This window comes from Chiroxiphia lanceolata, chromosome 2, assembly GCF_009829145.1.
Source record: "Chiroxiphia lanceolata isolate bChiLan1 chromosome 2, bChiLan1.pri, whole genome shotgun sequence".
NCBI classification, from domain to species: domain Eukaryota; kingdom Metazoa; phylum Chordata; class Aves; order Passeriformes; family Pipridae; genus Chiroxiphia; species Chiroxiphia lanceolata.
This window is the reverse complement of record NC_045638.1, coordinates 26,278,879-26,301,041: the sequence shown is the minus strand read 5'-3', so window position 1 is coordinate 26,301,041 and position 22,163 is coordinate 26,278,879. Positions and strand designations below refer to the sequence as shown.

General features: G+C 40.0%; 1 protein-coding gene and 1 long non-coding RNA gene across 2 annotated transcripts in view; one reads left to right on the top strand and one right to left on the bottom strand.

Moving 5' to 3' along the window:
* Nucleotides 1-349: 349 nt before the first annotated feature.
* On the bottom strand, nt 350-18,876 carry LOC116783055. The gene is made up of 3 exons (XR_004355447.1): nt 18,207-18,876; nt 10,167-10,274; nt 350-6,893 (listed from the first exon to the last, which is right to left on the bottom strand). It is a non-coding gene; the product is annotated as an uncharacterized LOC116783055 (long non-coding RNA).
* Nucleotides 18,530-22,163, top strand: part of TUBGCP3 (tubulin gamma complex associated protein 3) — a 48,837-nt gene continuing 45,203 nt past the window's right edge. The window contains exon 1 of the mRNA XM_032680296.1: nt 18,530-18,833. Coding sequence (XP_032536187.1) covers nt 18,758-18,833 — 76 coding nt within the window. The 5' untranslated portion in view covers nt 18,530-18,757. The remainder of the gene's footprint in view (nt 18,834-22,163) is intronic.

The following is a 22,163-nucleotide window of genomic DNA, read 5'->3' as shown; positions in this document are numbered from 1 at the left end:
GCTTTTATTCCTTTGCACCAAGAAACTCTTCCAATCTTGGTCAGCTTAAACAGTAGCACAATCCAAGAAAATTACTGTAAATCCTTGTAACTCCTAGAGGTAAAACTGTACTACCCTGGAATGCTACTTGCTGTAATCAAGTCATAGAATCATAGAATCATTGAGGCTGGAAGACCCTTAAGTTCATCAAGTCCAACTGTTAACCCAGCACAGCCAAGTTCACACTAAACCATGTCCCTAAGTGCCACATCTACACATTGTTTAAGTGATTGAAATCTTGATTTAATTGGAATACAAATTATGCTAGAATTATAATAGCATACCTCTTCTATACACATCATATCACAGAAGCATCTCAACTGACCTTTGCAATGCCTTTGTATGAAGGTAATTAGGAAACCATAAATGTAATGTAGAGGAGGAATTAAATTAAGTGTTCAAGACATAGCTCTGCTTAAAATAATTTAACACATGCTACTAATGAAAGCCACCACTAATCTTGATATTAATTTTTTATTCACATAATATGGTTCTTTTTTCCCTTCTTACACATTTCTCTGTTTAGTACATGAATAAATCCAATTAACATAATTTGAGCACTCAGATAGCACTTTGCAGGATCAGAAGCCCTTTGGAAGAAATGTAGATTTTCTAAGGCAACAGGGCCAGAAGGGGTACCCCCTCTTTGTTAGAACTTTTAAGCACAACAATTGCCATAGTTATGGCCATCCTCATTTCAGTTCAATAAATTCAGTGACATGCTTTCAATTTGCTGACATGGAACGGTAGGACTATAAAATAATCCTGTATATTGAATTTGTAGATTTTCTTCTTTGAAATATGGCTGCTTTGCTACTCATCTGTTGACAATTAGATCCAATATAAATAACTGAATCTCAAGACATTATGAAGGACTAACTGGACAAGAATTGCATAAGTGACTAAATGCAGTTTTTCAAAGTCTAAATTAACTCCTTGAATTGATCTTTATTTTGCAAAACATTTTATCATTATAATATAATTTTAGAGGAGAAATAGAATGTGTTTTACCTTTTTCCCACTACACAGTGGAGAACGATGTGTAAAATTACCATATGCTGTATTTTTTTCCTCTGATATCTTTTCCACACTGGGAATTTTTTAAAGGCATGCATTTATGCAGATACCTATAGTGGATAGCTGGTACTTTTAAATGTGTTTCTAGGTAGGAAGGAGTAGAAGAGCAACAAGAAGGCATACAGCTCTTATAAAAGTGCAGGATCTCTGTGGGGCTCCACAAACTCCTGTGGAAACTGAGCTAGAACCTGCAGTACTGCTATTCCATCAGAAAAGGGTATAAAGTATTTTACCTGGGGAAACTCCTGCAGGGACTTACTCCCGTGACAGAAATTTTCCTTTAGTGGAAAAGAACAACATGGTCCTGTGGGGAATTTTCACCTTGTCTTACGAGACATCTGTGCTGAGCTGACAACTTGTTTCACCACATTTACAGTGATCTTAAATAAGGTCATTCAGAAAGTGTAATTGTACCAATGTTAAGCTAAGTTAACCTTGATGCATTACAATATTAAAATATTCCAAATTTAAGAATTGTTAGTTTTCATTTTAGGACAGAAAACTAAAATTTCTGCCAGATTATCATGCAGAAAAACTATGTAATATGCATTACATTTTTCTCTAGATTCTAATAATAAAATACAGTTATTCTCACTGATAGATTTTGTCCTGTGTATTTTTAGACTGAGGTAAGTATTTCTGAGTAATGTAACTGCCTCAGAGTTGTGTGTCTGTGTGTGTGTGCACGTGTGCGTGGGGCCAAGACAGAAAGGAATACTTATTTCAGAAGAGGATTTAGTATGTTGTCTTCCAAAATATATCAAATAGATATATGTTCTTCCAAAATACTGTCATAATAGTCATAGGAAGATGTTCAAAATTAATTTAATGCAGAATCTTTCTTATTAGTTTCAGACCTGAAGCAGCTGGAACAGGACATTTTCATTTTGTATGAGCAATTCTCATTCTAAATGAATGGAATTTGGATCAGTGTTTCCATATTAAGAGATGGTTCTGCCACAGTTCATCTTCTCCATCAATAATAGGTACCTGTCACCCCTGGCAGTTAAGAAATCCTAACTGGTACTGACTGTTTTCAGATATATTTCAAAATGAGACTTAAGCAAATGTTCTTCTCTTGGCAGTTTGAGTACTTATTTGACTTTACTCAGTTTGCAGATGCAAATAGGCATGTCATAAATACACAAGCATTTTTACAGCATGCTTTATTAATTCTTTAAGTCAGAGATTGTTCATCATCTGTCAGAGGCAGATTTACTGGAATGGGCTAAAGGACTTTTAAGTCCTTTCTTCTCACAGCCTACCCCATTAGTACTGTCAGCCTTCATCACAATGATGAAAAAAAACCTTTACAACATTTCTACCATAGCCACATCATGACAGTTAAAGCCTATCCAAAGCAATGCTTCAATTTACTCAAAACACTTTTAATTTTCAATTAGAGCCTAATGATACTTCTCCTAGTTTTGTCTTAGCTCTGACAAGACAAAAGCATGACTGTAGTTTACCAGCCAAGCACTTTTTAGGAATCCCAGAAATACAATATCTATGTGGTTGATATTGTGTGTTGTTGTTTTCATAAAGCTGGGGTGATGGGGATGTCTTTCTGTCTGCTCCAAGTTTGTTTTCTAAAGAATTCCCAGCAAATGCAAGCATATAATTCAGAATCAGTTTTGCAAGCATTCTCACTGTCCTTGGAGTAACTGTGGTGCTGTTCTACCAAAGCCTAATCAGTACTGTCAGGGAGCACCAAGGGCCACAAACATCTGTAAGGACAGGAATGGAAGTGGAGACTCCATGACACTTATATATCTTCAGTGGTACTCCTTACAGGAGGAGTAGGTTACAGCAGAACTCTAATCAAACAAAATGACCCCTATCCTTCATTTGCATAAGGGATAAAACCTATGCTGAAGTACATGGAGTTGATTTAGGATCGAATGAAGATGGTGAAACAACATGAGGTAGAGTCTCAGTGCCATAAAAAGTTAAAATCAACTTGTGTGATATGTACCTAGAGTCTTTGTGGCAGCAGTTGTACATTCCTAGGAAAATGGCCAAGGATTTTATAAAGATGGCTGTCAAATATGTGAATGAGAAACTCTCCCTAAAAGTAAATAAACTTCCTCATCTTGCGTTTGAGTCATCAAAACTGGTCCATGACCTCTAATTAAAGGTCTTTTAATTCTTTGTCCATATTCTTGCCTACTTTTCCTATTAGTGAAACAAATCAAGTATATACAAATAATTAAAATAATAAAATAATACATATTCAGAAAACTGTATTCTGATTTTTACAGGGAGAATCTGACAAAAGAATGTCTTCCTGAGCTTTTATCTGTAATGGTATTTTTATAGGTCAACTTTTTTGCTTTTTCTCATGCATGCACACAACTACTGTTCAGAACATTAAATTTTCAGATCTTAAAATAACATTTCACCTACGTTATTCAGCACAACAGTCTGAAAATTCATGTGAAAAGAAGTACATTTCTAGTGATGTTGGATGCTGAGACTTTTATGCTATGGGTTAGAATGCATGTCAAAAGAAAGGTTTTGGAAAGAAAAAAGGCTTCTGTTGTGCTTTTTGGTTTCTGAGAAATTAAATTATTATTAATCAACCGACATTTTTATATACTGATGAACATAAAAGTTTAACACTACCTCAACTGTAGAGATTAAGGAGAGAGACAATGAATCTTGTGATAGAGAAGGTGATGGTCTTAAAGGACATATTCAACTACTTTGCAGATCTCAAGACTAACACAAGGACACAGTATTTTACAAAAGGGAATTAAAATGTTCCTCTCTTTCCTGCCTACTTCTCCAATTGGAAGCCAGGGATGCTTTTTAGCCAGTAAGTCTTTGCCTGCAGGGGAACATAAGATTATGAATCTCTTTTGTCATTAAAAGCTTAAACAAAAATACATGTTTTGCTAAAATTTTTGAAAATAAAGGTAATGGATTATTTTAAATATTAATTTAAATTTGTTTTGTCCTGATTGCATCATGAACAACAGATGTTGCAGCAGAAACATACACACGGCAGATTGTCCGGATGTACAGCAGGCTCACTGAATGTAAAGGAAGTTTGCTGTCAGGAGGCCTCAACTGTGTCAGCAGTTTGGGATGTGACCGGTGCTTAGCCTGTGGGAAGGGGGAGTGTGGCTACTGAAGGTCCCTGTGATAATGCCTGTGCTGTCTAGATACAGACCACCTACACGCGTCTGTGAACTCCACTGAGGTGCATGTAGCTGTTCCTCAATGCATGCAATGCATTCTCTGCCTTGCACAGTTCTCCTAGCACAGAGCTAAACCTGGCAGCATTGCTACAGACGCTTTTCTGGCCAGAATTCCTGGCATGAATTTTAAGGAAGGGTTTGCTTGCAATCACCTGATAGAAGAATATAGTAAATGATTACTTGCAGCAGAGAGCACAGTAATCCATTGTCAAACTGTAATGGGAAAAAAAGATGGTATTTGTCAAGAGAAACTAAGTATTACATCGTGATGGCTCTTTATTGTCAAATGTTTGAAAAATTAAAGGAAAGTACAAATGCTGTGGTTGATGGTGTTGCCTTTGACTGGTTTTGTTTTGTTTTCAGTTAGCATTAAGCTATGTCTTTTAAGTATAGGAAATATCATTAAAATTTTGTTTAAAATTATTATAGATTTAATTTTGTGCATCACTGGTGAAAGTCTGGGGTTTTTCTATCCTATTAGGCAGTTTTTTGGTAAAGATTCCTGGTATAAAAATAACTGCTTCCGAATACATAATTTTAAAAAAAGTGCTTGGCAAACCAGACATCACAGAGAGCTACAGAATGAGTACAGACTGGGGCTGTGGTATGGTCTGGGCTGTATCGGAAGCATGTGCCCACTCTGGAGCTCTGAGTTCAGATACCACTGAATGTGGGCACATTATGGAAAGATAGAGAAATAGTTTCTGTTCTGTCTGTTCTACTTCTTTCCTGAGAGCTTCTCTTTCCATGATAAGAGGAGGTAAAGAGCCTAAAAGTGCCTTTAAAATTTCATGGGCTGAAGGTGGAGAAGGTGTCTGAGGTGTCTGTATTCCTTTGTGAAATATGTGTCACTAGACAAAAGGGAGGAAGCAACCAAAAACCAAACGAGTTCTGAAGTTCTGCACAACCTTTGTTTCCACTCTGGTACAGGCCAGACAGATCCTATTTCATTTATTATTAAAACTCCTACTGAACTTTTGGAAATTAATACCAGGGAAGAACGTATTTTGTGTGGAAAAATGCTGTAGAATACCAGAGAGGACAACATGACTGCGAATGACAGTGGGAGTGTTTTTATTTCATCTAAGTTTGAAATAGGAGAACTGGATAGACTGCTGAAAGCAACTCTAGCAATGCAATATCCAGTATCGGGAGAACAAAATCCTTTTGTTTCCTGACCTCGGCCTCATCAAACAAACTAAGAGAAAAGTGTTATTGAGCCAGAGGAATCTGTTTACTGGAATGAACACCGAAGCTCTACGATGGCATCTTACAGCACGGAAGACATTGGAACAGAACAAACCTATTCTGGAAAAAAAAAGCAGCAACCATGCACAGATGGCAACAAAGTCAACGGAAAATGAACTTGCATGACCTACAAAGTAAATTGTCAATAATTTTGATTGCTTTGTTTAGCTGACAGCTGTGCCTAAAATGGATCTCGTTATACTGACATTAGATGTTTTAAGGACTCTTTAAGTGACATGCACATTTAATTCTATGTGAAATGTTCGAGTTAAATATGCTTGTGTCTTCAAAAATGTATGATCTGGTTGAGTTGAATAATGGTGAAAAATATCTATCCAAAATGAATGTTAATTTTTTATATTGTAGAGTTAATGAAGCTGTTTCTTAGTGCATTCCTGTAATGATCTCTGGAAGCTCCTGATCATCTTGCTGTAATATCAAAAGACTTTCTTTAGTATTCATGTTTAGTATATGAATATTCTTTTACTCTATATCTTGATATGAATTCGCTTGCATATGTTACTAATCATCTAAGCTATGTACTTTGCCTCCTGAATGGATGATATACTTCCAAAATAGGAAAAATATAGTGTATCATAAATAATGCATTTTTATATTAGATATTTGTATTAATTTCCTTGTCTTAAGCTTTATGATTTTTCTAGAATTATGAGCATTTTTAATAGATATTAGTGTAAGTAACAGCAGCCAACTGAATTCTCTACTTTTTATTCAAAATCACTTCTATTATTAGTAAAAATATGAATATATTAAGTATGATCCTACCAATTATATTCCAATATATTATCGAGATTTTTCCACAAGTGTATTCATGTTTCTAAGAAGTATGTACAAAAAGATATAAGACAGAAAGAAATTTTTGTATAATAGCCCAAAGGTTATAAAATGCAGTTGTGGTTTCTATCTTTAGTGAAAAAATAGAAGCTATAAATTACAAGATAGAACTTGTAAATCTGAACTTGAATCTGAAAACGATGATAATCTTTGACTTTTCATAGATCCATTTCATCCAGTGGGTGAACTACACACTCCAGAAAATTACTAACTTCAACAAAACATATGCAATAAATCATACGACCCTTCCTCACACCTGCAGAAAAGGGTTGGGTAAGCAGCTGAATCTTGCAGGGTGTCCCAAAGGTCATAGTCTCAACCTCAGGCTCTCGTGCAGCACAGCAGTGAAAGCAGGTGTCCTGCACACCTCGTCTTGTTCTCCCTAGTGTGACATTGTGCCTTTTTGATTCGACATAGTTCCTTTGGCATGCTTCACAGCATCATGGCCTCTCATGCACTTGTCGATTTTATCTAGGAAAAAAAAAAAAATCAATTATCTGTAGCTCCTCTGCAGCTCTCTAAAGGACTAGGACAAGATGCGCTGATAGACTCAATGGATCAACCCAGTCTAAGCAGCACGTCATTTTATCAGGCATGAAAGCAAAGAGATGTAGGTATACAGTTTTGTGTTTTCTATAGTTATATCTAACTTCTGCAATCCCTTTTTTAGCGTCTGAAACTAAACATCCTCTTGATATTTAAATTCTGAATGTTATTGTGTCTCCTGACCAGCACAGATATCATAAGCTGAAATCTCAGATACCTGCTGAAACAGCACTGATAATTTGTTTGATTCTGAACAAATTTTAATCCCACATAATTTATTTTCATGTTTGTTCTCTTTTCACAACCTGCTCTCCTCCCTCACTGCTACTGAGTCCTGTTATTCTGGATTATATGTGGCAAAAGAATGGAATGGCAGATGGAGCTGCTCCATATTTAATGCCTTCAGGGAGAAGAACAACACAAGGGCGTGCAGAGCACATGTGTGGTCCAACAGCAGTTTGTCAAGGTAAACCCTCAGAAATGTGGAAAGCTAGTGCCCCAAGAATGACTCTTCTGGTGCAAGAAAGCTCACTATTGTCTTATGAATTTATGAAGCATTCAATCTGATATTTTGTTAATCAGAGATTTTGCTGAGAATGCTGGGGAAGATTTGGAAGAGAAGGCAAGTGAAAAGGGATACCATCAGCTCTCCTGTTTCTCAAGTTCTGGGAGGTGATACTGTGGATGGGCACCCACAGTACAAAAACTAGATCGTGGCTATACTGAATCTTAGAAGCTGTACTTCAGTGTGATCTATGCACGCATTTGCAGAGACACCAAAAATAACACACTTTGTATAATGACGTGCTTTATTATGTTCATATATCCCTTGTCCCCGGGTGGTGTTGTGTTGTTTAGTGATCATCACAAAATCTGTCTTTTGCCTTAAAAGCAGTGATTTGGCTGGTGTAACTGGGTAATGCAGAACCCTATGCAAACCGTACAGATAGAAGACCTGTTCCCTTTCCAAAATACTCTTCTCCAACCTTCAAAGCAGTCTCACTGTAAACAGAGCTTTTCCTGGACCTCGGTCTGCTCTGTCTAGCTTCACTTGCTGAAAAAAAAAGAAAGGGACTTAGCTTCTGGGCCAGTCTCGAGAGGATTACATGTATTTGTCCCTTAGATGAACAGTAGTAGAAAGGAAAGAAAGGCATATATCTGCTGCACCACACATTGGTATTTTCAACAGCTGAGATTGATTACGTGTGAGTCTGCAGAGCTGAACTGCTGCTGTGGCTTCTGTCTGAGCAGAAGCGGAAAAGCTCTGTGAGGAGCCCATGCTCTGGGGTGTGCGTAGGGAAGTTAGTTTGGTGTCTGGACATGTCTGAACTGTCTCTAGAGTGTACACAAACAGCAGCAGTCTCAGACAGCGGGCAGGAACCACGAATATGTGGCGAACAGTTAATGCATCCTGGGACAGCGCGGCATAACCGAGCAGCCCTCTTCTCCAAGTAAGAGCTGCAGTCTGCATCAAAAAAGAGTATCATACAGGCCCTTTATTAACTGGGGGGTGCGTGCTCTTGTCTTCGTCGCTGCTGATCTGCAATTATCACTTCAGTTGGCTGACAGGGTAGCTGATGACGGCCGCCGCAGGGCAGACCCACCGAGCCAGTGCCCCTGCTGTCGCAGAGGAGCCCGGCGGGACGCACACAGGGCGGCCGGGGGAGCGCGGCTTTGGAACAGCGCTACGTTTTCTGTGCCCTCTGCAGTGACACCTGCCGTCGGCGCCGTGCATGTGGATGAATTTCAAACGCTGGTTTTTACGAAGAGCTCTGACATTTTGCATGTAGGTCTTTTGCAGACCCAAAAGATCGACGCGCTGGCCAGTTAACTTCAACTGGACATTCCAAATAAACCTGCTTTCGTGTTCTTCTGACATCGTCCTTATAACAAAACTAATATTAACATTACCAATGTTACTGTTTCATGCTGACTAGCAGCAGCAGGAGGTTTGTAACACAGCTTACCAATAAGTTGCCATGTCAGACAGACAAAAAGTCTCTGTGCGATCAAACTTGAGCTCTGACTTGCTTTAGTGTTGTTGTGCTCTCCACAGCAGAGAATATTATATTCAGATCCTTGTGCTTGTTTTACCAAATGTCGTGTCTCAGCATTTGTTTTCCTTGTCCCATTTCTGCTCTGGTACTCTTGTGTTCTCAGGTTGCAGTTGTTCAGCTGCATCTTCTGAAGATAGCACGGGTAGAAATATAATCTAGTGAGCTCACCAGGAGCCATGTCTCCCAACAGTCTATTTGTTCTTACCATGCAGACATATTACCTCATTTTTTTTATTAAATTACATTATACAAGGCCAACTTGGGTTTAGACATGAGAAATTCAGAGTTTGCTGATTATTTGCTCTTTCCATCATTTCCAGCTGAAAGCTGTAGTTCTAAAAATACTAGCTTTTTCTGGACAACTTTGCCCATTTCCAAACAATGATTAATTCATACTTAAAATGGAATAGGGGATGAAAATGAGAGAAAATTTACGATTACCAGATGCACACAATATATTAGCTGAGCCAATACTTATTAACATAGATAGTTCCCTTATTATATTAATTTTACATGAAGATATGCGGAGTCTGTCATCTGGAATTATAACTACATTGACATACAACACAACACACAGAGTCACTTCTGACAAGCCTCCAAATTTCCCCAACACCATTCTGCAACGAGCCCTGGGCACCCAGTAGCCTCCTCCCTATGCCCTGCCTTCCATGTAGAAGTAGGCAACATGTAGGGCTCACATGTGAGCAATGCTGCAATCCCAAGTAAACAGCACTACCTGGCCTATAGTGTATTTTCTCCTACTCACCTAACCTTTTAGAGTCAACACCAGTGCAACACAGGTAATGAGTATGAGCTAGATAAATGCACTGGTGTTGTCACATTGTCATAAACATGACTACTTTTCTCTTAACGCAACTATAACTAGGCACCTAGAATCCTAAGTGCCCAAAACTGAATTTAGACACCTCACATTATATTAGACAAGTCAGGAAAATTTAGGATTTTCAGCTAACACTGATTTTTTAAGTATTAGCTCATGTAACATCTGTTGTTGAAATTCCTTCTCTATTCAGTGAAGCGGACTGTGATGTTTTCTATCTTAACTGTTTGATAAACAGCTTTGTCTGGTTTCTCTTGTGTTTCTGTCCAGCAGAGGAAGCGACTGGCAAATGAAATGAACCTCCACAGTTTCCTGGACTGGATTCTGATTTGTTTGCTTATTTGATCACATATTTAGTTGTCTCTTAGTGTCTCTATAAGGCAGTACAATAATCCTTGCCATGCAGTTCTGTAAGAAATCAGAAACTAAGGGAAAATTTCATTTCTTCAGATTACCAGCAACTCATTTTGGAGAAAGATATTGTTAAACAAGACTATTAGAAGACTTACACAAAGATTATGCCACTGTTATTACACTCTCTCCCTCATAAAGCAATAGTGATAGCTGTAATCATAATCCAGTGAATTCCAATCTTCATGAGAAAAGCTATTATTTCTAAATTAGCTGGAATATATATCTGAAACTAGTTCACTATTTTTTCTTATACTGATAATAAGAGAGTTTTCTGACTTTTAAATTGCATATTGGCATTAGAAGGATAATAAAGACTTCTTTCTTCAATAGGTTTAAGAAACCTAAATAATCTGTTTATAACAAATATATGCTGCTGGTGTGCCTTCTAGAGAAGTGCTGAGTACATATCCCTATCTTTAAATAGAAAGCAGTCAAGGGATAATTGCAGCATTTATAAACACTGAGAGCATTCCAAGTAGGAAGGAAAGATGGTTCTGTAGTTCAACCATAAGAAAAAGAGAATATCTGGGTTACATTCCTTGACTGGACAGATATTTCCTTTATAACTTTGGGTAAAATGCTTCATCTGTGCTTGTCTGCATTCTGTACTTTATTCTGTATAAAATGGGGATTCTAACCCTTTTCTGCCTCAGAGAATACTAAGAATATTTGTGCAGGGACAGACATCCTGAGCTGGAAGGTGTTATCTGATTTATTATAAACGAAAACACAGGATATGGCTACATAGGCTCTCAGTTAAGAGCTGATCTAATCACGCAGGGGAAAACCAAGAAACAGAGTCAACAAACCTCATTCTCAAAGGTTCCAGTTACTACCTGATTGTATCTCTTGTGTGTATTTATGTCTGCCTCCGGGAGCCTGATTCTCCTAGCATATGCTTTTAACTGCTACAGATTTTCAGGAGGGAGCAAGTGTTGAGATTAGTTTCTAATCCAGCGGATATTATATTTAAGAAATCTTTGAACAGTATAACACAAAAGAAGTTACCTACAGAAAAACTACCATTCCTCACAACAATGAAATGCTCCTGCAGGTAGGAACCAAACGAGAGACCTAAGAACTGGCAAATTTTTGCAGCTCCAGTGCTGCTCCTTTTGTCTAGAGTCCCTCTATTGTTAGCAGTTCAACAGTGGTAATAATAAGCTGTACTTGGAAATTCTATAGCTTCCTCTAATCTGAGCATCTGGGACCATGTAATGTAGGCTTGAATTCACCAACATTTACAAGCCTAAACCCCAACAATATTTTTTAACAGCTATGGGGGCACATACTCATACATCCCTTTATAAATTCAGGCCCTAAAAGTCACTTTATTAGACCAATTTATTGCACCTCTTAGCTTAACAGAATATGGTAGTTTTTTAACCAGGCATAGAAAAATGATTCGACAGTTTAATGCAGGAAACAGACAAAAATGTCATATTCCCTAATGTAGATAAAAGGGATATTAAACATCAGGCTAGAATGTGGCAAGCAGAAACACTAGGAATTGTTCTTATTTTCCTAAGAAGGCTATAGATTGAAGTTTTTTTATATCTTTCCATACAAATATATAGTAATATATACAAACTCCTCCTAATAGTGTGAATGAAATCAGTCATCTTCAAGAATTGTAATGGAAAAAAAGCTCAGGCTGATATGAAGTGGACTTCCGGAGATGGATGATCAGCTTCATGAATATGAAGAGTTCACTAAAGTGAATAGCAATTTTTCTTCCAATATTTGTAGAAAGATGAAGCTCAAGATGTATTCTTGAGGTGATATTGTTACCTTGTTACCTAGACAGTAATTTTTGTCTGGAAGTATGGTACACATTGTTATGAAGTGACTAATTGCTATACTCAAAATAAACCTGCAGGAAAGAAAATGAAAATGTTTCCTTCTTTTTTTAAAACTGTTTACCCTATACATTTAACACAATGAAAGACAGAGCTAGTACATCATTTTCTTGACTAGTTCATTGGAAAGGAAAAAATGAGCATCAGGATAAACTCTCGAAACACTGAGAGGAGAGCAGAAAAATCAATAAACATTTTAAAAAGCATTACAGAGCGAAATCTTCAGACTGGCTCGTTGAAGAGTACACTGCCAGAAGACTGCCTAAATATAGTTAGTTCAAATACAATCATAAGATTACATTTGCTTATCAGTTTATGAATATTTTTGACATTTAAAACAAAAGCACAGGGAGAATTGGTTCCTCCTTTGCCAACTGGTTGCTGCCTCTTCCTCCCTGCGATATAAGGAAAAACTCGAACTTTGACTTTGAGGCTTTCAGCTCACACAGACGTGAGGTTGCTATTGGAGTGAGAAATATGTGCCTGAGGAAATGAGGAAACAAAGTATGGTTATTAAAATAATACTTAAAAAGCCCCAATCCCAATGTTATTGCTTTACAGTGAAATTAAATAAAATAACACTAAAAAAATAAAGAAAAAAACCCAAACCAAAAAATCCAATTATTTTGTTATTTCTGCTTACACAGTATTGCAATGCTTTGTAGAGCTTTCTTATTGACTTATTATGATGTATTGAATGAGTTATATTTGCCTAGTGATATTTATAGATATATTTATAGAAATTATTTCCTTACAAATATATTAGTACATCTTTTTTGATTGTTTTTTTAATGCCATTGTTTGATTCAATGTCTTATTTTGATAGGTTCCCGCCACACACCTTGGTCTAGGGCTGAGAAAGATCAAAAGCCTTTGCTCTAAAACACTGAAGCCAGATATGGTCAAAAGTCCTATTGAAAAGCTGATGTTCTGTTCAAAATGAAACATATATACTTGTAAACATTAACTCTGTTTTATTACAGAGCTTCATTCCAGGCTCCCTTCCAAAATTATTGCTCCGCTTTTTAAAATTAAATAGTTGTTATCAAGTGGCTTTAGCTTTCAAAAATATTTTGACAGTATTTTAGGGAGTTTTGACAAAGTAGAACTGTTCTTGCAAAACATTTTCGTGGAATCACTTTCTGGCAGAAGATGATTTGATGTGATTTCTTTATTGAAGTTCCATATATGTAACATGACTGTGATACAAGAGACAACACGAGAACTAAGGAAATGTCAGGCAGTTTTACTGAGCTTGTTAGAATGCCTGTTTGCTGGGTGCAGCTATACTGTTCTTTAGAATTATGTATAATGCTGTCCACTCCTGGGTGATCAAGATCATTTAATATTGAGTGGGCTTCAGTGTGCATGTGTCTGTGTATCTTCATGTTGGGAAGGAATCCTGTTTATGACTAAGAAGTACTGGAGTGGTAAAAATGAAACTTAGCAGACAGCCAAGGCACCACCAGAAAAAAGACAACTGAGATGCAAAACATTAATACTACTTACAGTTTATATGATAGCTAGTATTATTAATCTAGATAGCTAGTATTATTCATCTAACTCCTGCCCCTCTACTCAGCCCTAGCTAGGCCACATCTGGAATGCCATGCACAGTTCTGGGCTCCTCAGTCCAACAGGGACGTAGAGCTCCTGGTGCGGGTCCAGCGGAGGACAACAAAGATTATGAGGGGATTGGAACGTCTCTCTGATGAGGAAAAGCTAAGGGAGCTGGGCCTGTTCAGCCTTGAGAAGAGACGACTGAGAGGGGACCTCATCAATGTTTGTAAGTATCTGAAGGGAGGGTGTCAAAGGATGGAGCCAGGCTCTTCCAGGTGGTGCCAAGCAATAGGACAAGAGGCAATGGGCAAAACCTGGAACACAGGAAGTTCCACTGGAACATGAGGAAGAACTTCTTTACTGTGCATGACCAAGCACTGGAACAGGTTGTTTGGAGAGGTTGTTTGGAGTCTCCCTCACTGGACATATCCAGGAACCATCTGGACACAGTCCTGTGCAGTGTGCTCTAGGATGAACTTGCTTGAGCATGACCCACTGTGGTCCCTTCCAACCTTACCCATCCTGTGATTCTGTGATCTAAAATTGTTATTTTATTGTAAATATTGAAATAAAATCCAAAATAAAAAATTGAAAATGTCCTTATTTTGCCCTTATACATTTTAAATCATAGTTTCTGGCATCTCTTAAGTATTGGGAAACACAGTTTCTTTTTTGATATACACACCAATTCAGTAGACTTTCTGTAGGTATATGGCATTATGGAGCACACTTCAGGCTCCTCAGTCAACAAAAGAACAGCTGAAGTGAAGAGTTTTGAAAATGGAGAGGTGGTATTATTGAAAGTCACAGCAAGTAGGCAGCAATGCAGAACTAACACATGCAGGAGGATTAAACTGGATCAAACTCTCTCTTCATCTGAGCCCCACTTGTGCACAGGGACAACATCTGTCTGAAAGGAAGTCACAGAACATCAGCCTAAAACATACGGCCTTTCAAAAATTATATCTGTGGGCACCTTTAACAACCTTTTATTGCTACAGACTGAGCATAGCAGGGCTCTAGGCCATTATGGGGTTGCCTGTGTGGAAAATATATGCTTAGGTACAGAAGCCAAGTGGTGCTGGAGCCAGAAGAGGCCCAGCTGCTGTACCTTGAGGGCTGCCATATGCTAAGTAAGGCATAGACAGTATCCTTCACTGTCTCCAGCCACTATAATTCTTGACATTGGTTATATGACACCTAAAAAAAGTCTGTCCAGCTCAGAGAAACGCTGGAGGTGTTAGCATGATTCTTTACTGATTTTCGAATGCCTCATGAACAGCTAGAGCTATCTATGGTATTGTGCCCTGTAGACAGAACCAAAAAGTTCAGAAAACCAGAGCAATTAACCCTTAGGTTTTTTTGTAAGGGTAAGAATCTTCTCTTAGCATTATTGCTTAGATTTAGGCAGCTTAAGACTAAAAGGGACTATGATGCCCTCCAGACTGATCTTGTGGAGAATATAAACACAGCTCAGTAGCTCCTGTGTCAGTTTGCATCTGGTCATTAGGCCTGTAACGGAAGCCTGACGTAAAATGTTTTAGATATGGAGAAAGTGCCGTGCTTTTAAACATCTCTCTCTATGGATTGAATATCCTTATTGAATTAAACCCATCACTTTTTTCTAGCCTTATTTTGGCAAGCTTCAGCTTCCATCTCCTGCTGGATCTCATTGCACGTTCTTCTGTTATAATGCTATTTGCTATCAGAAATATGATCTTTAAGTAGCAGTTCTGAACACAAGTCTCTTTAACCTCCTATGGATGAACCGATTTCTTTGTAAGACACTGTCAAGCACACATTTTAACTAGGCTAACTGATGAACTTTCTGTACTATGAAAATCAGAACAGCAACTAATTTTTTTCAATTGTCCAATGCTGAGAGACCAAGCAGCAAGAGGAACTAAGCTTATAGCTACACAGTAAGAAAATAGTTTATATTTTTTCTTTCTTGTTTTTCAGTGAGATTTTTAAGATGATTTAAGCGATCATAGCTGTACTGTATAATAAGCTGCATGTGCTAGCAAACTGCCTTATCGGAATTAGCATTTTTAAACACGATTGCAGGATTAATTCTTTCCATTAAGGAAAAAGCAAGATCTGTGAGCCATAAAACTAAGGAAATTTAAGTTTCTGTTACTTTCCATGAATTTACAGCCCTCCTGTCTCTTTCTGACTACTTTCTGCATTATTTCCAGAGTTCTCTGTCCCTTACACCTTTGGTTTCTGCATCATCCATCAATCAGGTTGGGTAAGAAGTAGCTGGTACTGTAGGCAGCTCAGAGCTAAGGTATATACCCACCAGTGCAGGGTGTGCATACTGGTCAGCTGGTTTGCTAATAGCAAACACAACTGGGAGAACTAAGTTCTCATTACCCTTCTTTTCAAGGGGGCACTGACTAGGGCCTTAGTACTCGCAGCCACTGAATTCTGTAAAATTTTTATTAATATTCTAAAGAACTCTATCCTTCCGCTAAATTTGTTTAAAATTGGTGAAAAGATCCAACAGTTGCGAGGAGACACGGACACATAGAGTAACTGCATTAGGAATGCAGTTACATTCCTGCATTAGACATGCAGTTACTTAGGAAAAAGAGGCTATAAATGAAGGAATACATTCCCAGTAGTGTAACAGAATGGTTGGCTATTACAGTACTTCAGAAGCGTAACATAGGATGTGGTTGTGCTGAAATAGAAAAGCTTACGTTCATAAATGTGCTTCTGCTTGCAGGAGGCGTGAATGACACATTTCAATGGCATGTTCTCATTGTGCTGCTCCATAATGTGTTCTGATTTCAGAATGGTGACACAATTGCCATAGTTAAAATGACTAGCATGACCAGAAAGACTTAGTCATAACCACTTAAAAACAGTAACAGGATATTTGTGAGTGACTGGATTCCCTTGGAATGTAAAGGTTCTATAAAGGAACACCACTTCCAGATATAATTGACAAAGTTCTGGGGCTTTTTGTTTGGGTTTTTTTTTTTTTTTTCTCATGTGAGCAACCATATTTGCTACTTGATAGATTGACACCTTCCATGATGGAATCTAAATCCTAAATGACCGTCAGCAGTGGTGAGTCACTGGGTCTTTGTAGGGCAACTGTGTTTGCTTTGGATGGAAAATGGAAGAGAAATTCTGTTGCTCAGTACAAAGAAAAAAGTCACACCATCTTTGAAGTCTTTTTTCAGGATTATTGGAGACGCAGCTTACAATCTCCCTTATTCACCTGGGATAAAGTTCTAATAACTTTGTTAGTTTTGGGTCCTCTCTTACCTCTCAAAAGAATGTATGACTAAGATTTGAAGAGTTAATGTAAGTAACGAGACTATGATGGTTCTACTACAGTATTCCAAGTAACAACAACAACTCATACATTCCCAATGTGTTTCAGTTCTTGGCTTGCCATTGTGATTTGTTTCTAGCAGTAGTGCTAGTGACGAGCTGTTGTTTACATCTATAATGTTCCCATAATGAAAGAATGCATATATGTGCCCGTAGAAGGAATACACACAAAATTGTAGCTGCACAGAGATAATGAAGCCAACAGGGGCTGCCAGAAAGCCATGTGTTGCACAGCAGGAACTAATTTGTTCACAGCCAGTGGTGCACCAAGCCCACCTGGCTGCTGCTGCAGTGTCTCAAATCATCTCTTACGGGACAGAGTAGAGATGGATTACACAGAGCTCCAGCACCACAGGAAGAATAATTATTCCCTAAGTATGTATTTTGGGCAGACATAGCAAGAATTTACTGAAGAGATGGAAGACAGACAACTTGGAACGTCAGTGTCTGTGTTAGGGGGTGACAAGCCTGAGGAGCAGGTCAGGGAGAGGAGTGCAGGCCAGCCATGAGCGTGCTGCCCACACTGCCCGGCGGCTGGAGCCCCAGGGACTGGGGACACTCAGGTGCATGGCCGAGCAGTGTGGGGAGATGTGGCTCGAGGATCTTCAACATTTTTCCAGATCTGCACTGATTTGTAACTACTTTTGTGTGGAAAAGCCACCAACGTGCCTCAACTCCCCAGGGCAGTAAATCACGGGAAGTGCAGCCACTTCAGGGCTTGTTCTGCTCTGAGGGGGAATACACGAGTCTGATCTCCCCCGAAGTAATTTATGATGTCCAGTTACTTCTGCAGAGTTGGGGGGGAAAAACCTTATATACTTAAGAAATTTTTAAATTTAGTAGGGAAATTTCTAGTAAAAATGCATAATAAGAAGCTGAAAACAAACATCCATCTTCAACCTTTTCTACAGTTAGCCAGCTGTGGATGTGAAATACAAGGTACTGATGTAATTGGGTGAAATTTAATAATAGAAAGGAGTTGAGGTTCGACTGTCTAATGGTGGTTCGTTCCCTGAGTTTGTGTTTCAGAATTTTTGCTCTACCTGGCTGTGTTCTTTCTCAGCAGGTGTTATGTTTGTGAGGAAGCTATGGCTTCAGGAGGAGCTGAAGGGTTCTGTTTCTATAATGTCTGTCTGATAAAAGTGCACTTAGGGCTTACGTGGGCTTACTCTGCATCCGTGTCTACACTGTGCAATCCCATGCCTTAAGTCCTCTGTAAACCCTTCATCAAGGATTGTTTTCTCTTTTGCCCGTGACGGCCTCAGAAGGCCTCCACCTTCTCCACTTGTTAAAGCTTTACGTTGAAGTGAATTTTTGCTTTGGTGGAATGTGACATCAGAATTTTTGAGGGACAGGTGAGAGGGCGTTTTCCAAGAACGGAAAGATGTTGCAGAACGGGAACGTTCTACTTCCATTCCGGGGAATTCGGGGGACGTTCCTGGGCGGTGCCTGCCCCGGAACCGCCGCGCGGAGCGCTCCGGGCGCGCGGGGCATTGTGGGCGCTGTGGCCGCCGCTGCGGCGTTCGGCGGGTCCCGTTAAAATGGCGCCGTAGGCGGCGGCAGGAACGGGAGGTGTTGCCGGGTCCCTGCGCTGCCGAGCGGGCGGCGCGTCCTCGTCTCTCTCCCTACTTCCCTCCGCCGTTCCGCCGTGCCTCCGGCCCTGCCGCCCGCTCCCTCTGCCCCGCACCTCCTCCTGCCTCCCGCGCGGCGATGGCGACTCCGGACCAAAAATCCCCCAACGTTCTGCTGCAGAACCTCTGCTGCCGCATCCTGGGCAAGAGCGAAGGTAACGGCGTCCCCCCGCCATTCCCGCGCCGGTGGCGCTCGGAGCCCGCGGGCGGGGGCGGGAGCTGCCCCGGCGGGGCTGGAGCGGTGCCGGCCCTCTCTGCCCCCCGGCGGGGAGGGTCGGCAGCCCGGGCGGTGCAGAGCTGCCGGCCGGGCACGGCGGCGGCCCCGTGAGCCGGCGCCCTCCGGCGAGAGGCGGCTTGCGGCGGCTTCGCGTCCTCCTCCTCCCCCGGAGCGCTTGGCCGGCTGCTCATAGCACTGTCCTCCTCGGGGAGCGGGGCACCCCTGCCCCACGGTGTGGGGCGAAACGGGGCTCGTGTGCACCGTGAGGAACCTCCGCCGGTGGCTGTTCGAGTGGAGGCACTGGCGTGCGCCAGGTCCTCTACAGGTCCTCTGTGTCATGATGCTGCTGTGGTCCTCCAGCAAGGAAATGAATCTCTTGTCTGTGTTGACTCCCTTGCAGTCAAGGCAAAGACTGTTTTTAGTAAGCAGTCAGAGGGTGGAAAGGAGGAGGTGCATCTGCTGAGTTTCTTTTTTAAGCTGCTGTTTTTATAAACATTGCTCACTAGACAAATTAATGCAAAAGCTTCTATTATGTCAGTTTTTTGTATGAGAGATGACTGTCTCCTTCATTAGCAGTAGCTGTCAAGTCTCTTATGTATTTTCTCCCTCCATGCCACTCTCTTCTGACAAGTCCCTCTGGTTACCTTTAGCCATTTCCATGGCAGTAACTAATAACTTTGAGCATTGACCTATTGTAAAGAATTAGGTTCAAAATTACTAAAATGTGGCCTACGTGTGAATTACTGCTATCTTAGAAATCTAGAAAGTGAGTAGCAAGGTACAAATATACCTGTCTCTCAAACTTTGTTTCTGTCTACTGCAGACAGCACGTCGTGATCTCACACCCCATCCCTGTCTCTGAGCTAGAAAGATAGGAGTTTAACAGATGAACTGTTTGATGGATGAGGAACCAGTAGGATGGCCACATCTAAAGAGTTGTAGTCAATGTCTCAGTGTCAAAACAAAGATCAGTAGAAAGTGGTGTCCCTCAAAGGTATTGGGACTGATGCTGATCAATATCTTTATCAATAGCATAGACAGTGGGATTGAGTATGCCCTCAGAAGATCTGCAGGTACCACCAAGCTGAGCGGTTCAGCTGATATGCTGGAGAAAAGAGTTGCCATGCAAACCTTGAGAGACTTGGGCCCATGTGAACTTCAAGGTTCAACAAAGCCAAGTCCAAAATCCTGCACCTGGGTCCAGGCAATTCCCAATGTCAGTGCAGACTGTGGAATGAATGGAGCAAGAGCAGCTCTGCAGAGAAGGACTTGGGAGACTAATGAAAAATTCTATGTGAGCCGGCAGTGTGGATCCTACAAATCCAACTATATCCCGAACTTAAAAGGAAGCATGGACAGCAGGTTGAGGGAGGCGATTCTCCTGTCTCCAGTCTGCTTTTGTGAGACCCCATCTGCAGTCCTGTGTTCAGCTCTGGGGCCTCCGTAGAAGAAGGAGATGGACCTGTTAGAGCAGGTCCAGAGGAGGACCGTGAAAATGGTTAGAGGGATGGAACACCTCTCCTACAGAGAAAGTCTGAGAGGGTTAGGGTTGTTCAACCTGCAGAAAAGGCTCTGTGGAGATCTTATTGTGGCCTTTCAGTTCTTAGAAATGCTTATAAGGAAGACAGACTTTTTACCAAGGCCTAAAGTGACAGAGCAAGGGGTAATGGCTTATATGGTAGGTTTAGATTGGACGCAAGGCAGAAATTTTTAACAATGAGTGTTGTGAGACACTGGAACAACTTGCACAGAGAAGTTGTGGATGCCTGGAAGAATTCAAAGCCAGATTGGGCAGGCCTTTGTGCAACCTGGTGTAGTGAAAGATGTCCCTGCCTATGACAGGGGAAGTGGATTAATGGTCTTTGAAGGTCCCTTCGAGACCAAATCATTTTCCGGTTCTGTGATTCATCTGAGAACCTTGGAAGAATTGTCTTCACTGAACTTAGTGAATAGGGACTCCTTCACAGGAACACACTGTTGGTCCATTGAACTCTCAGATCATCTTTGATCTAAATGATTCTATGACCAACAGCTCTTGATTACTGTGTTTTGTTTTTCAAAATATTTTCCCTTTCCATTGCATTTTTAAATCTTCTGCAAGGCCATAAATTGTCCTTTTCCAGAATCTATAATATTTCAGTGACAGGAATTCCTAATGTGAGATTTTATTAGGATGTGGTAAGTTTCTGCTCTTCCCCTATCTCCACCAAATCAATGGTGAATTCTGAACTGTTTAATACCTCTTGTGTTCTTATGTAACCACGTTTCTTTTAGCAACTGATTTCACATCAGTGTATAATTCTAAGGTGCTCTTATACCTCTGCTTTTAAAGCTGTTTCTTGCTTTTAACATACTTTGGAATTTTTTTTTTCCTAATACAATTGGTATACGTTCTTGTTTAAGAACACTTCAGACTAGCACAAATTATTGTGCTAGTCCTACTTCCACAAAGGAAAAAAAAATTGAAAATAGATTGTCTTGCTTTATTGGAGTAGTGGATGCCTTTTTGAGGACATTATTTCTATATTGCCTAATTCTGTTTTGTTCATGAAAACAATTTTTGTTCATGAAAACAATTTTTGTTCATGAAAACAATTTTTGTTCATGACTCTGTTTTCTTAGGTTTGGAAGGGAGTGCAACCTAAACTCAATCTAAGCTTGTTTCTTGGTAGCATCTTATTTGCGTCTGTGATACAAAAGAGCATGAGAACAGAAATGGAAACTTCTGTTTGTCAGCTGAGGTCTGAGTGTTGAGGAGAGGTGGTTCACTTCTAGCAGCTGAGGATCAAGCTTCTTTTTGAAGCCATAGTTTCTATATATCTCAGTATCTCCTGACTGGAATAATAATTTTATTTGCAAGCAATATGTGCAAAAACATGCGAGAGAATTCTGATTTTTGTCTTTTTTTAAAGTAAATGTTGAACCTGTTCCTGTGTGTTGGGATTCTATTAATTTAACTTGTGTGTGACTAATGAAAGGGGAAATTTTGCCCAAAATCACAGTAAGTTGCTGCATGCAACCTGTAGCCCTTGAGGGGCTACTTGAGGGACGTACAACTTCAAGTAACAATTTAAAAAAAGGAAAAAAAAGGGTTGTCTGTCAGTCTTATCACCCATGTTTTTGTGCATGTGACAGATAGGAAGCCCATCCTTTCCCTTCTCTTTATTCCTGTGTTAGGAGGGACTCTAGCACTGAAACCTCACCCTTCTAACATAGGACTTCTCTTGAAGTGGTCAACTGTAGTACATATATTAGCTCAGCTGTTGAC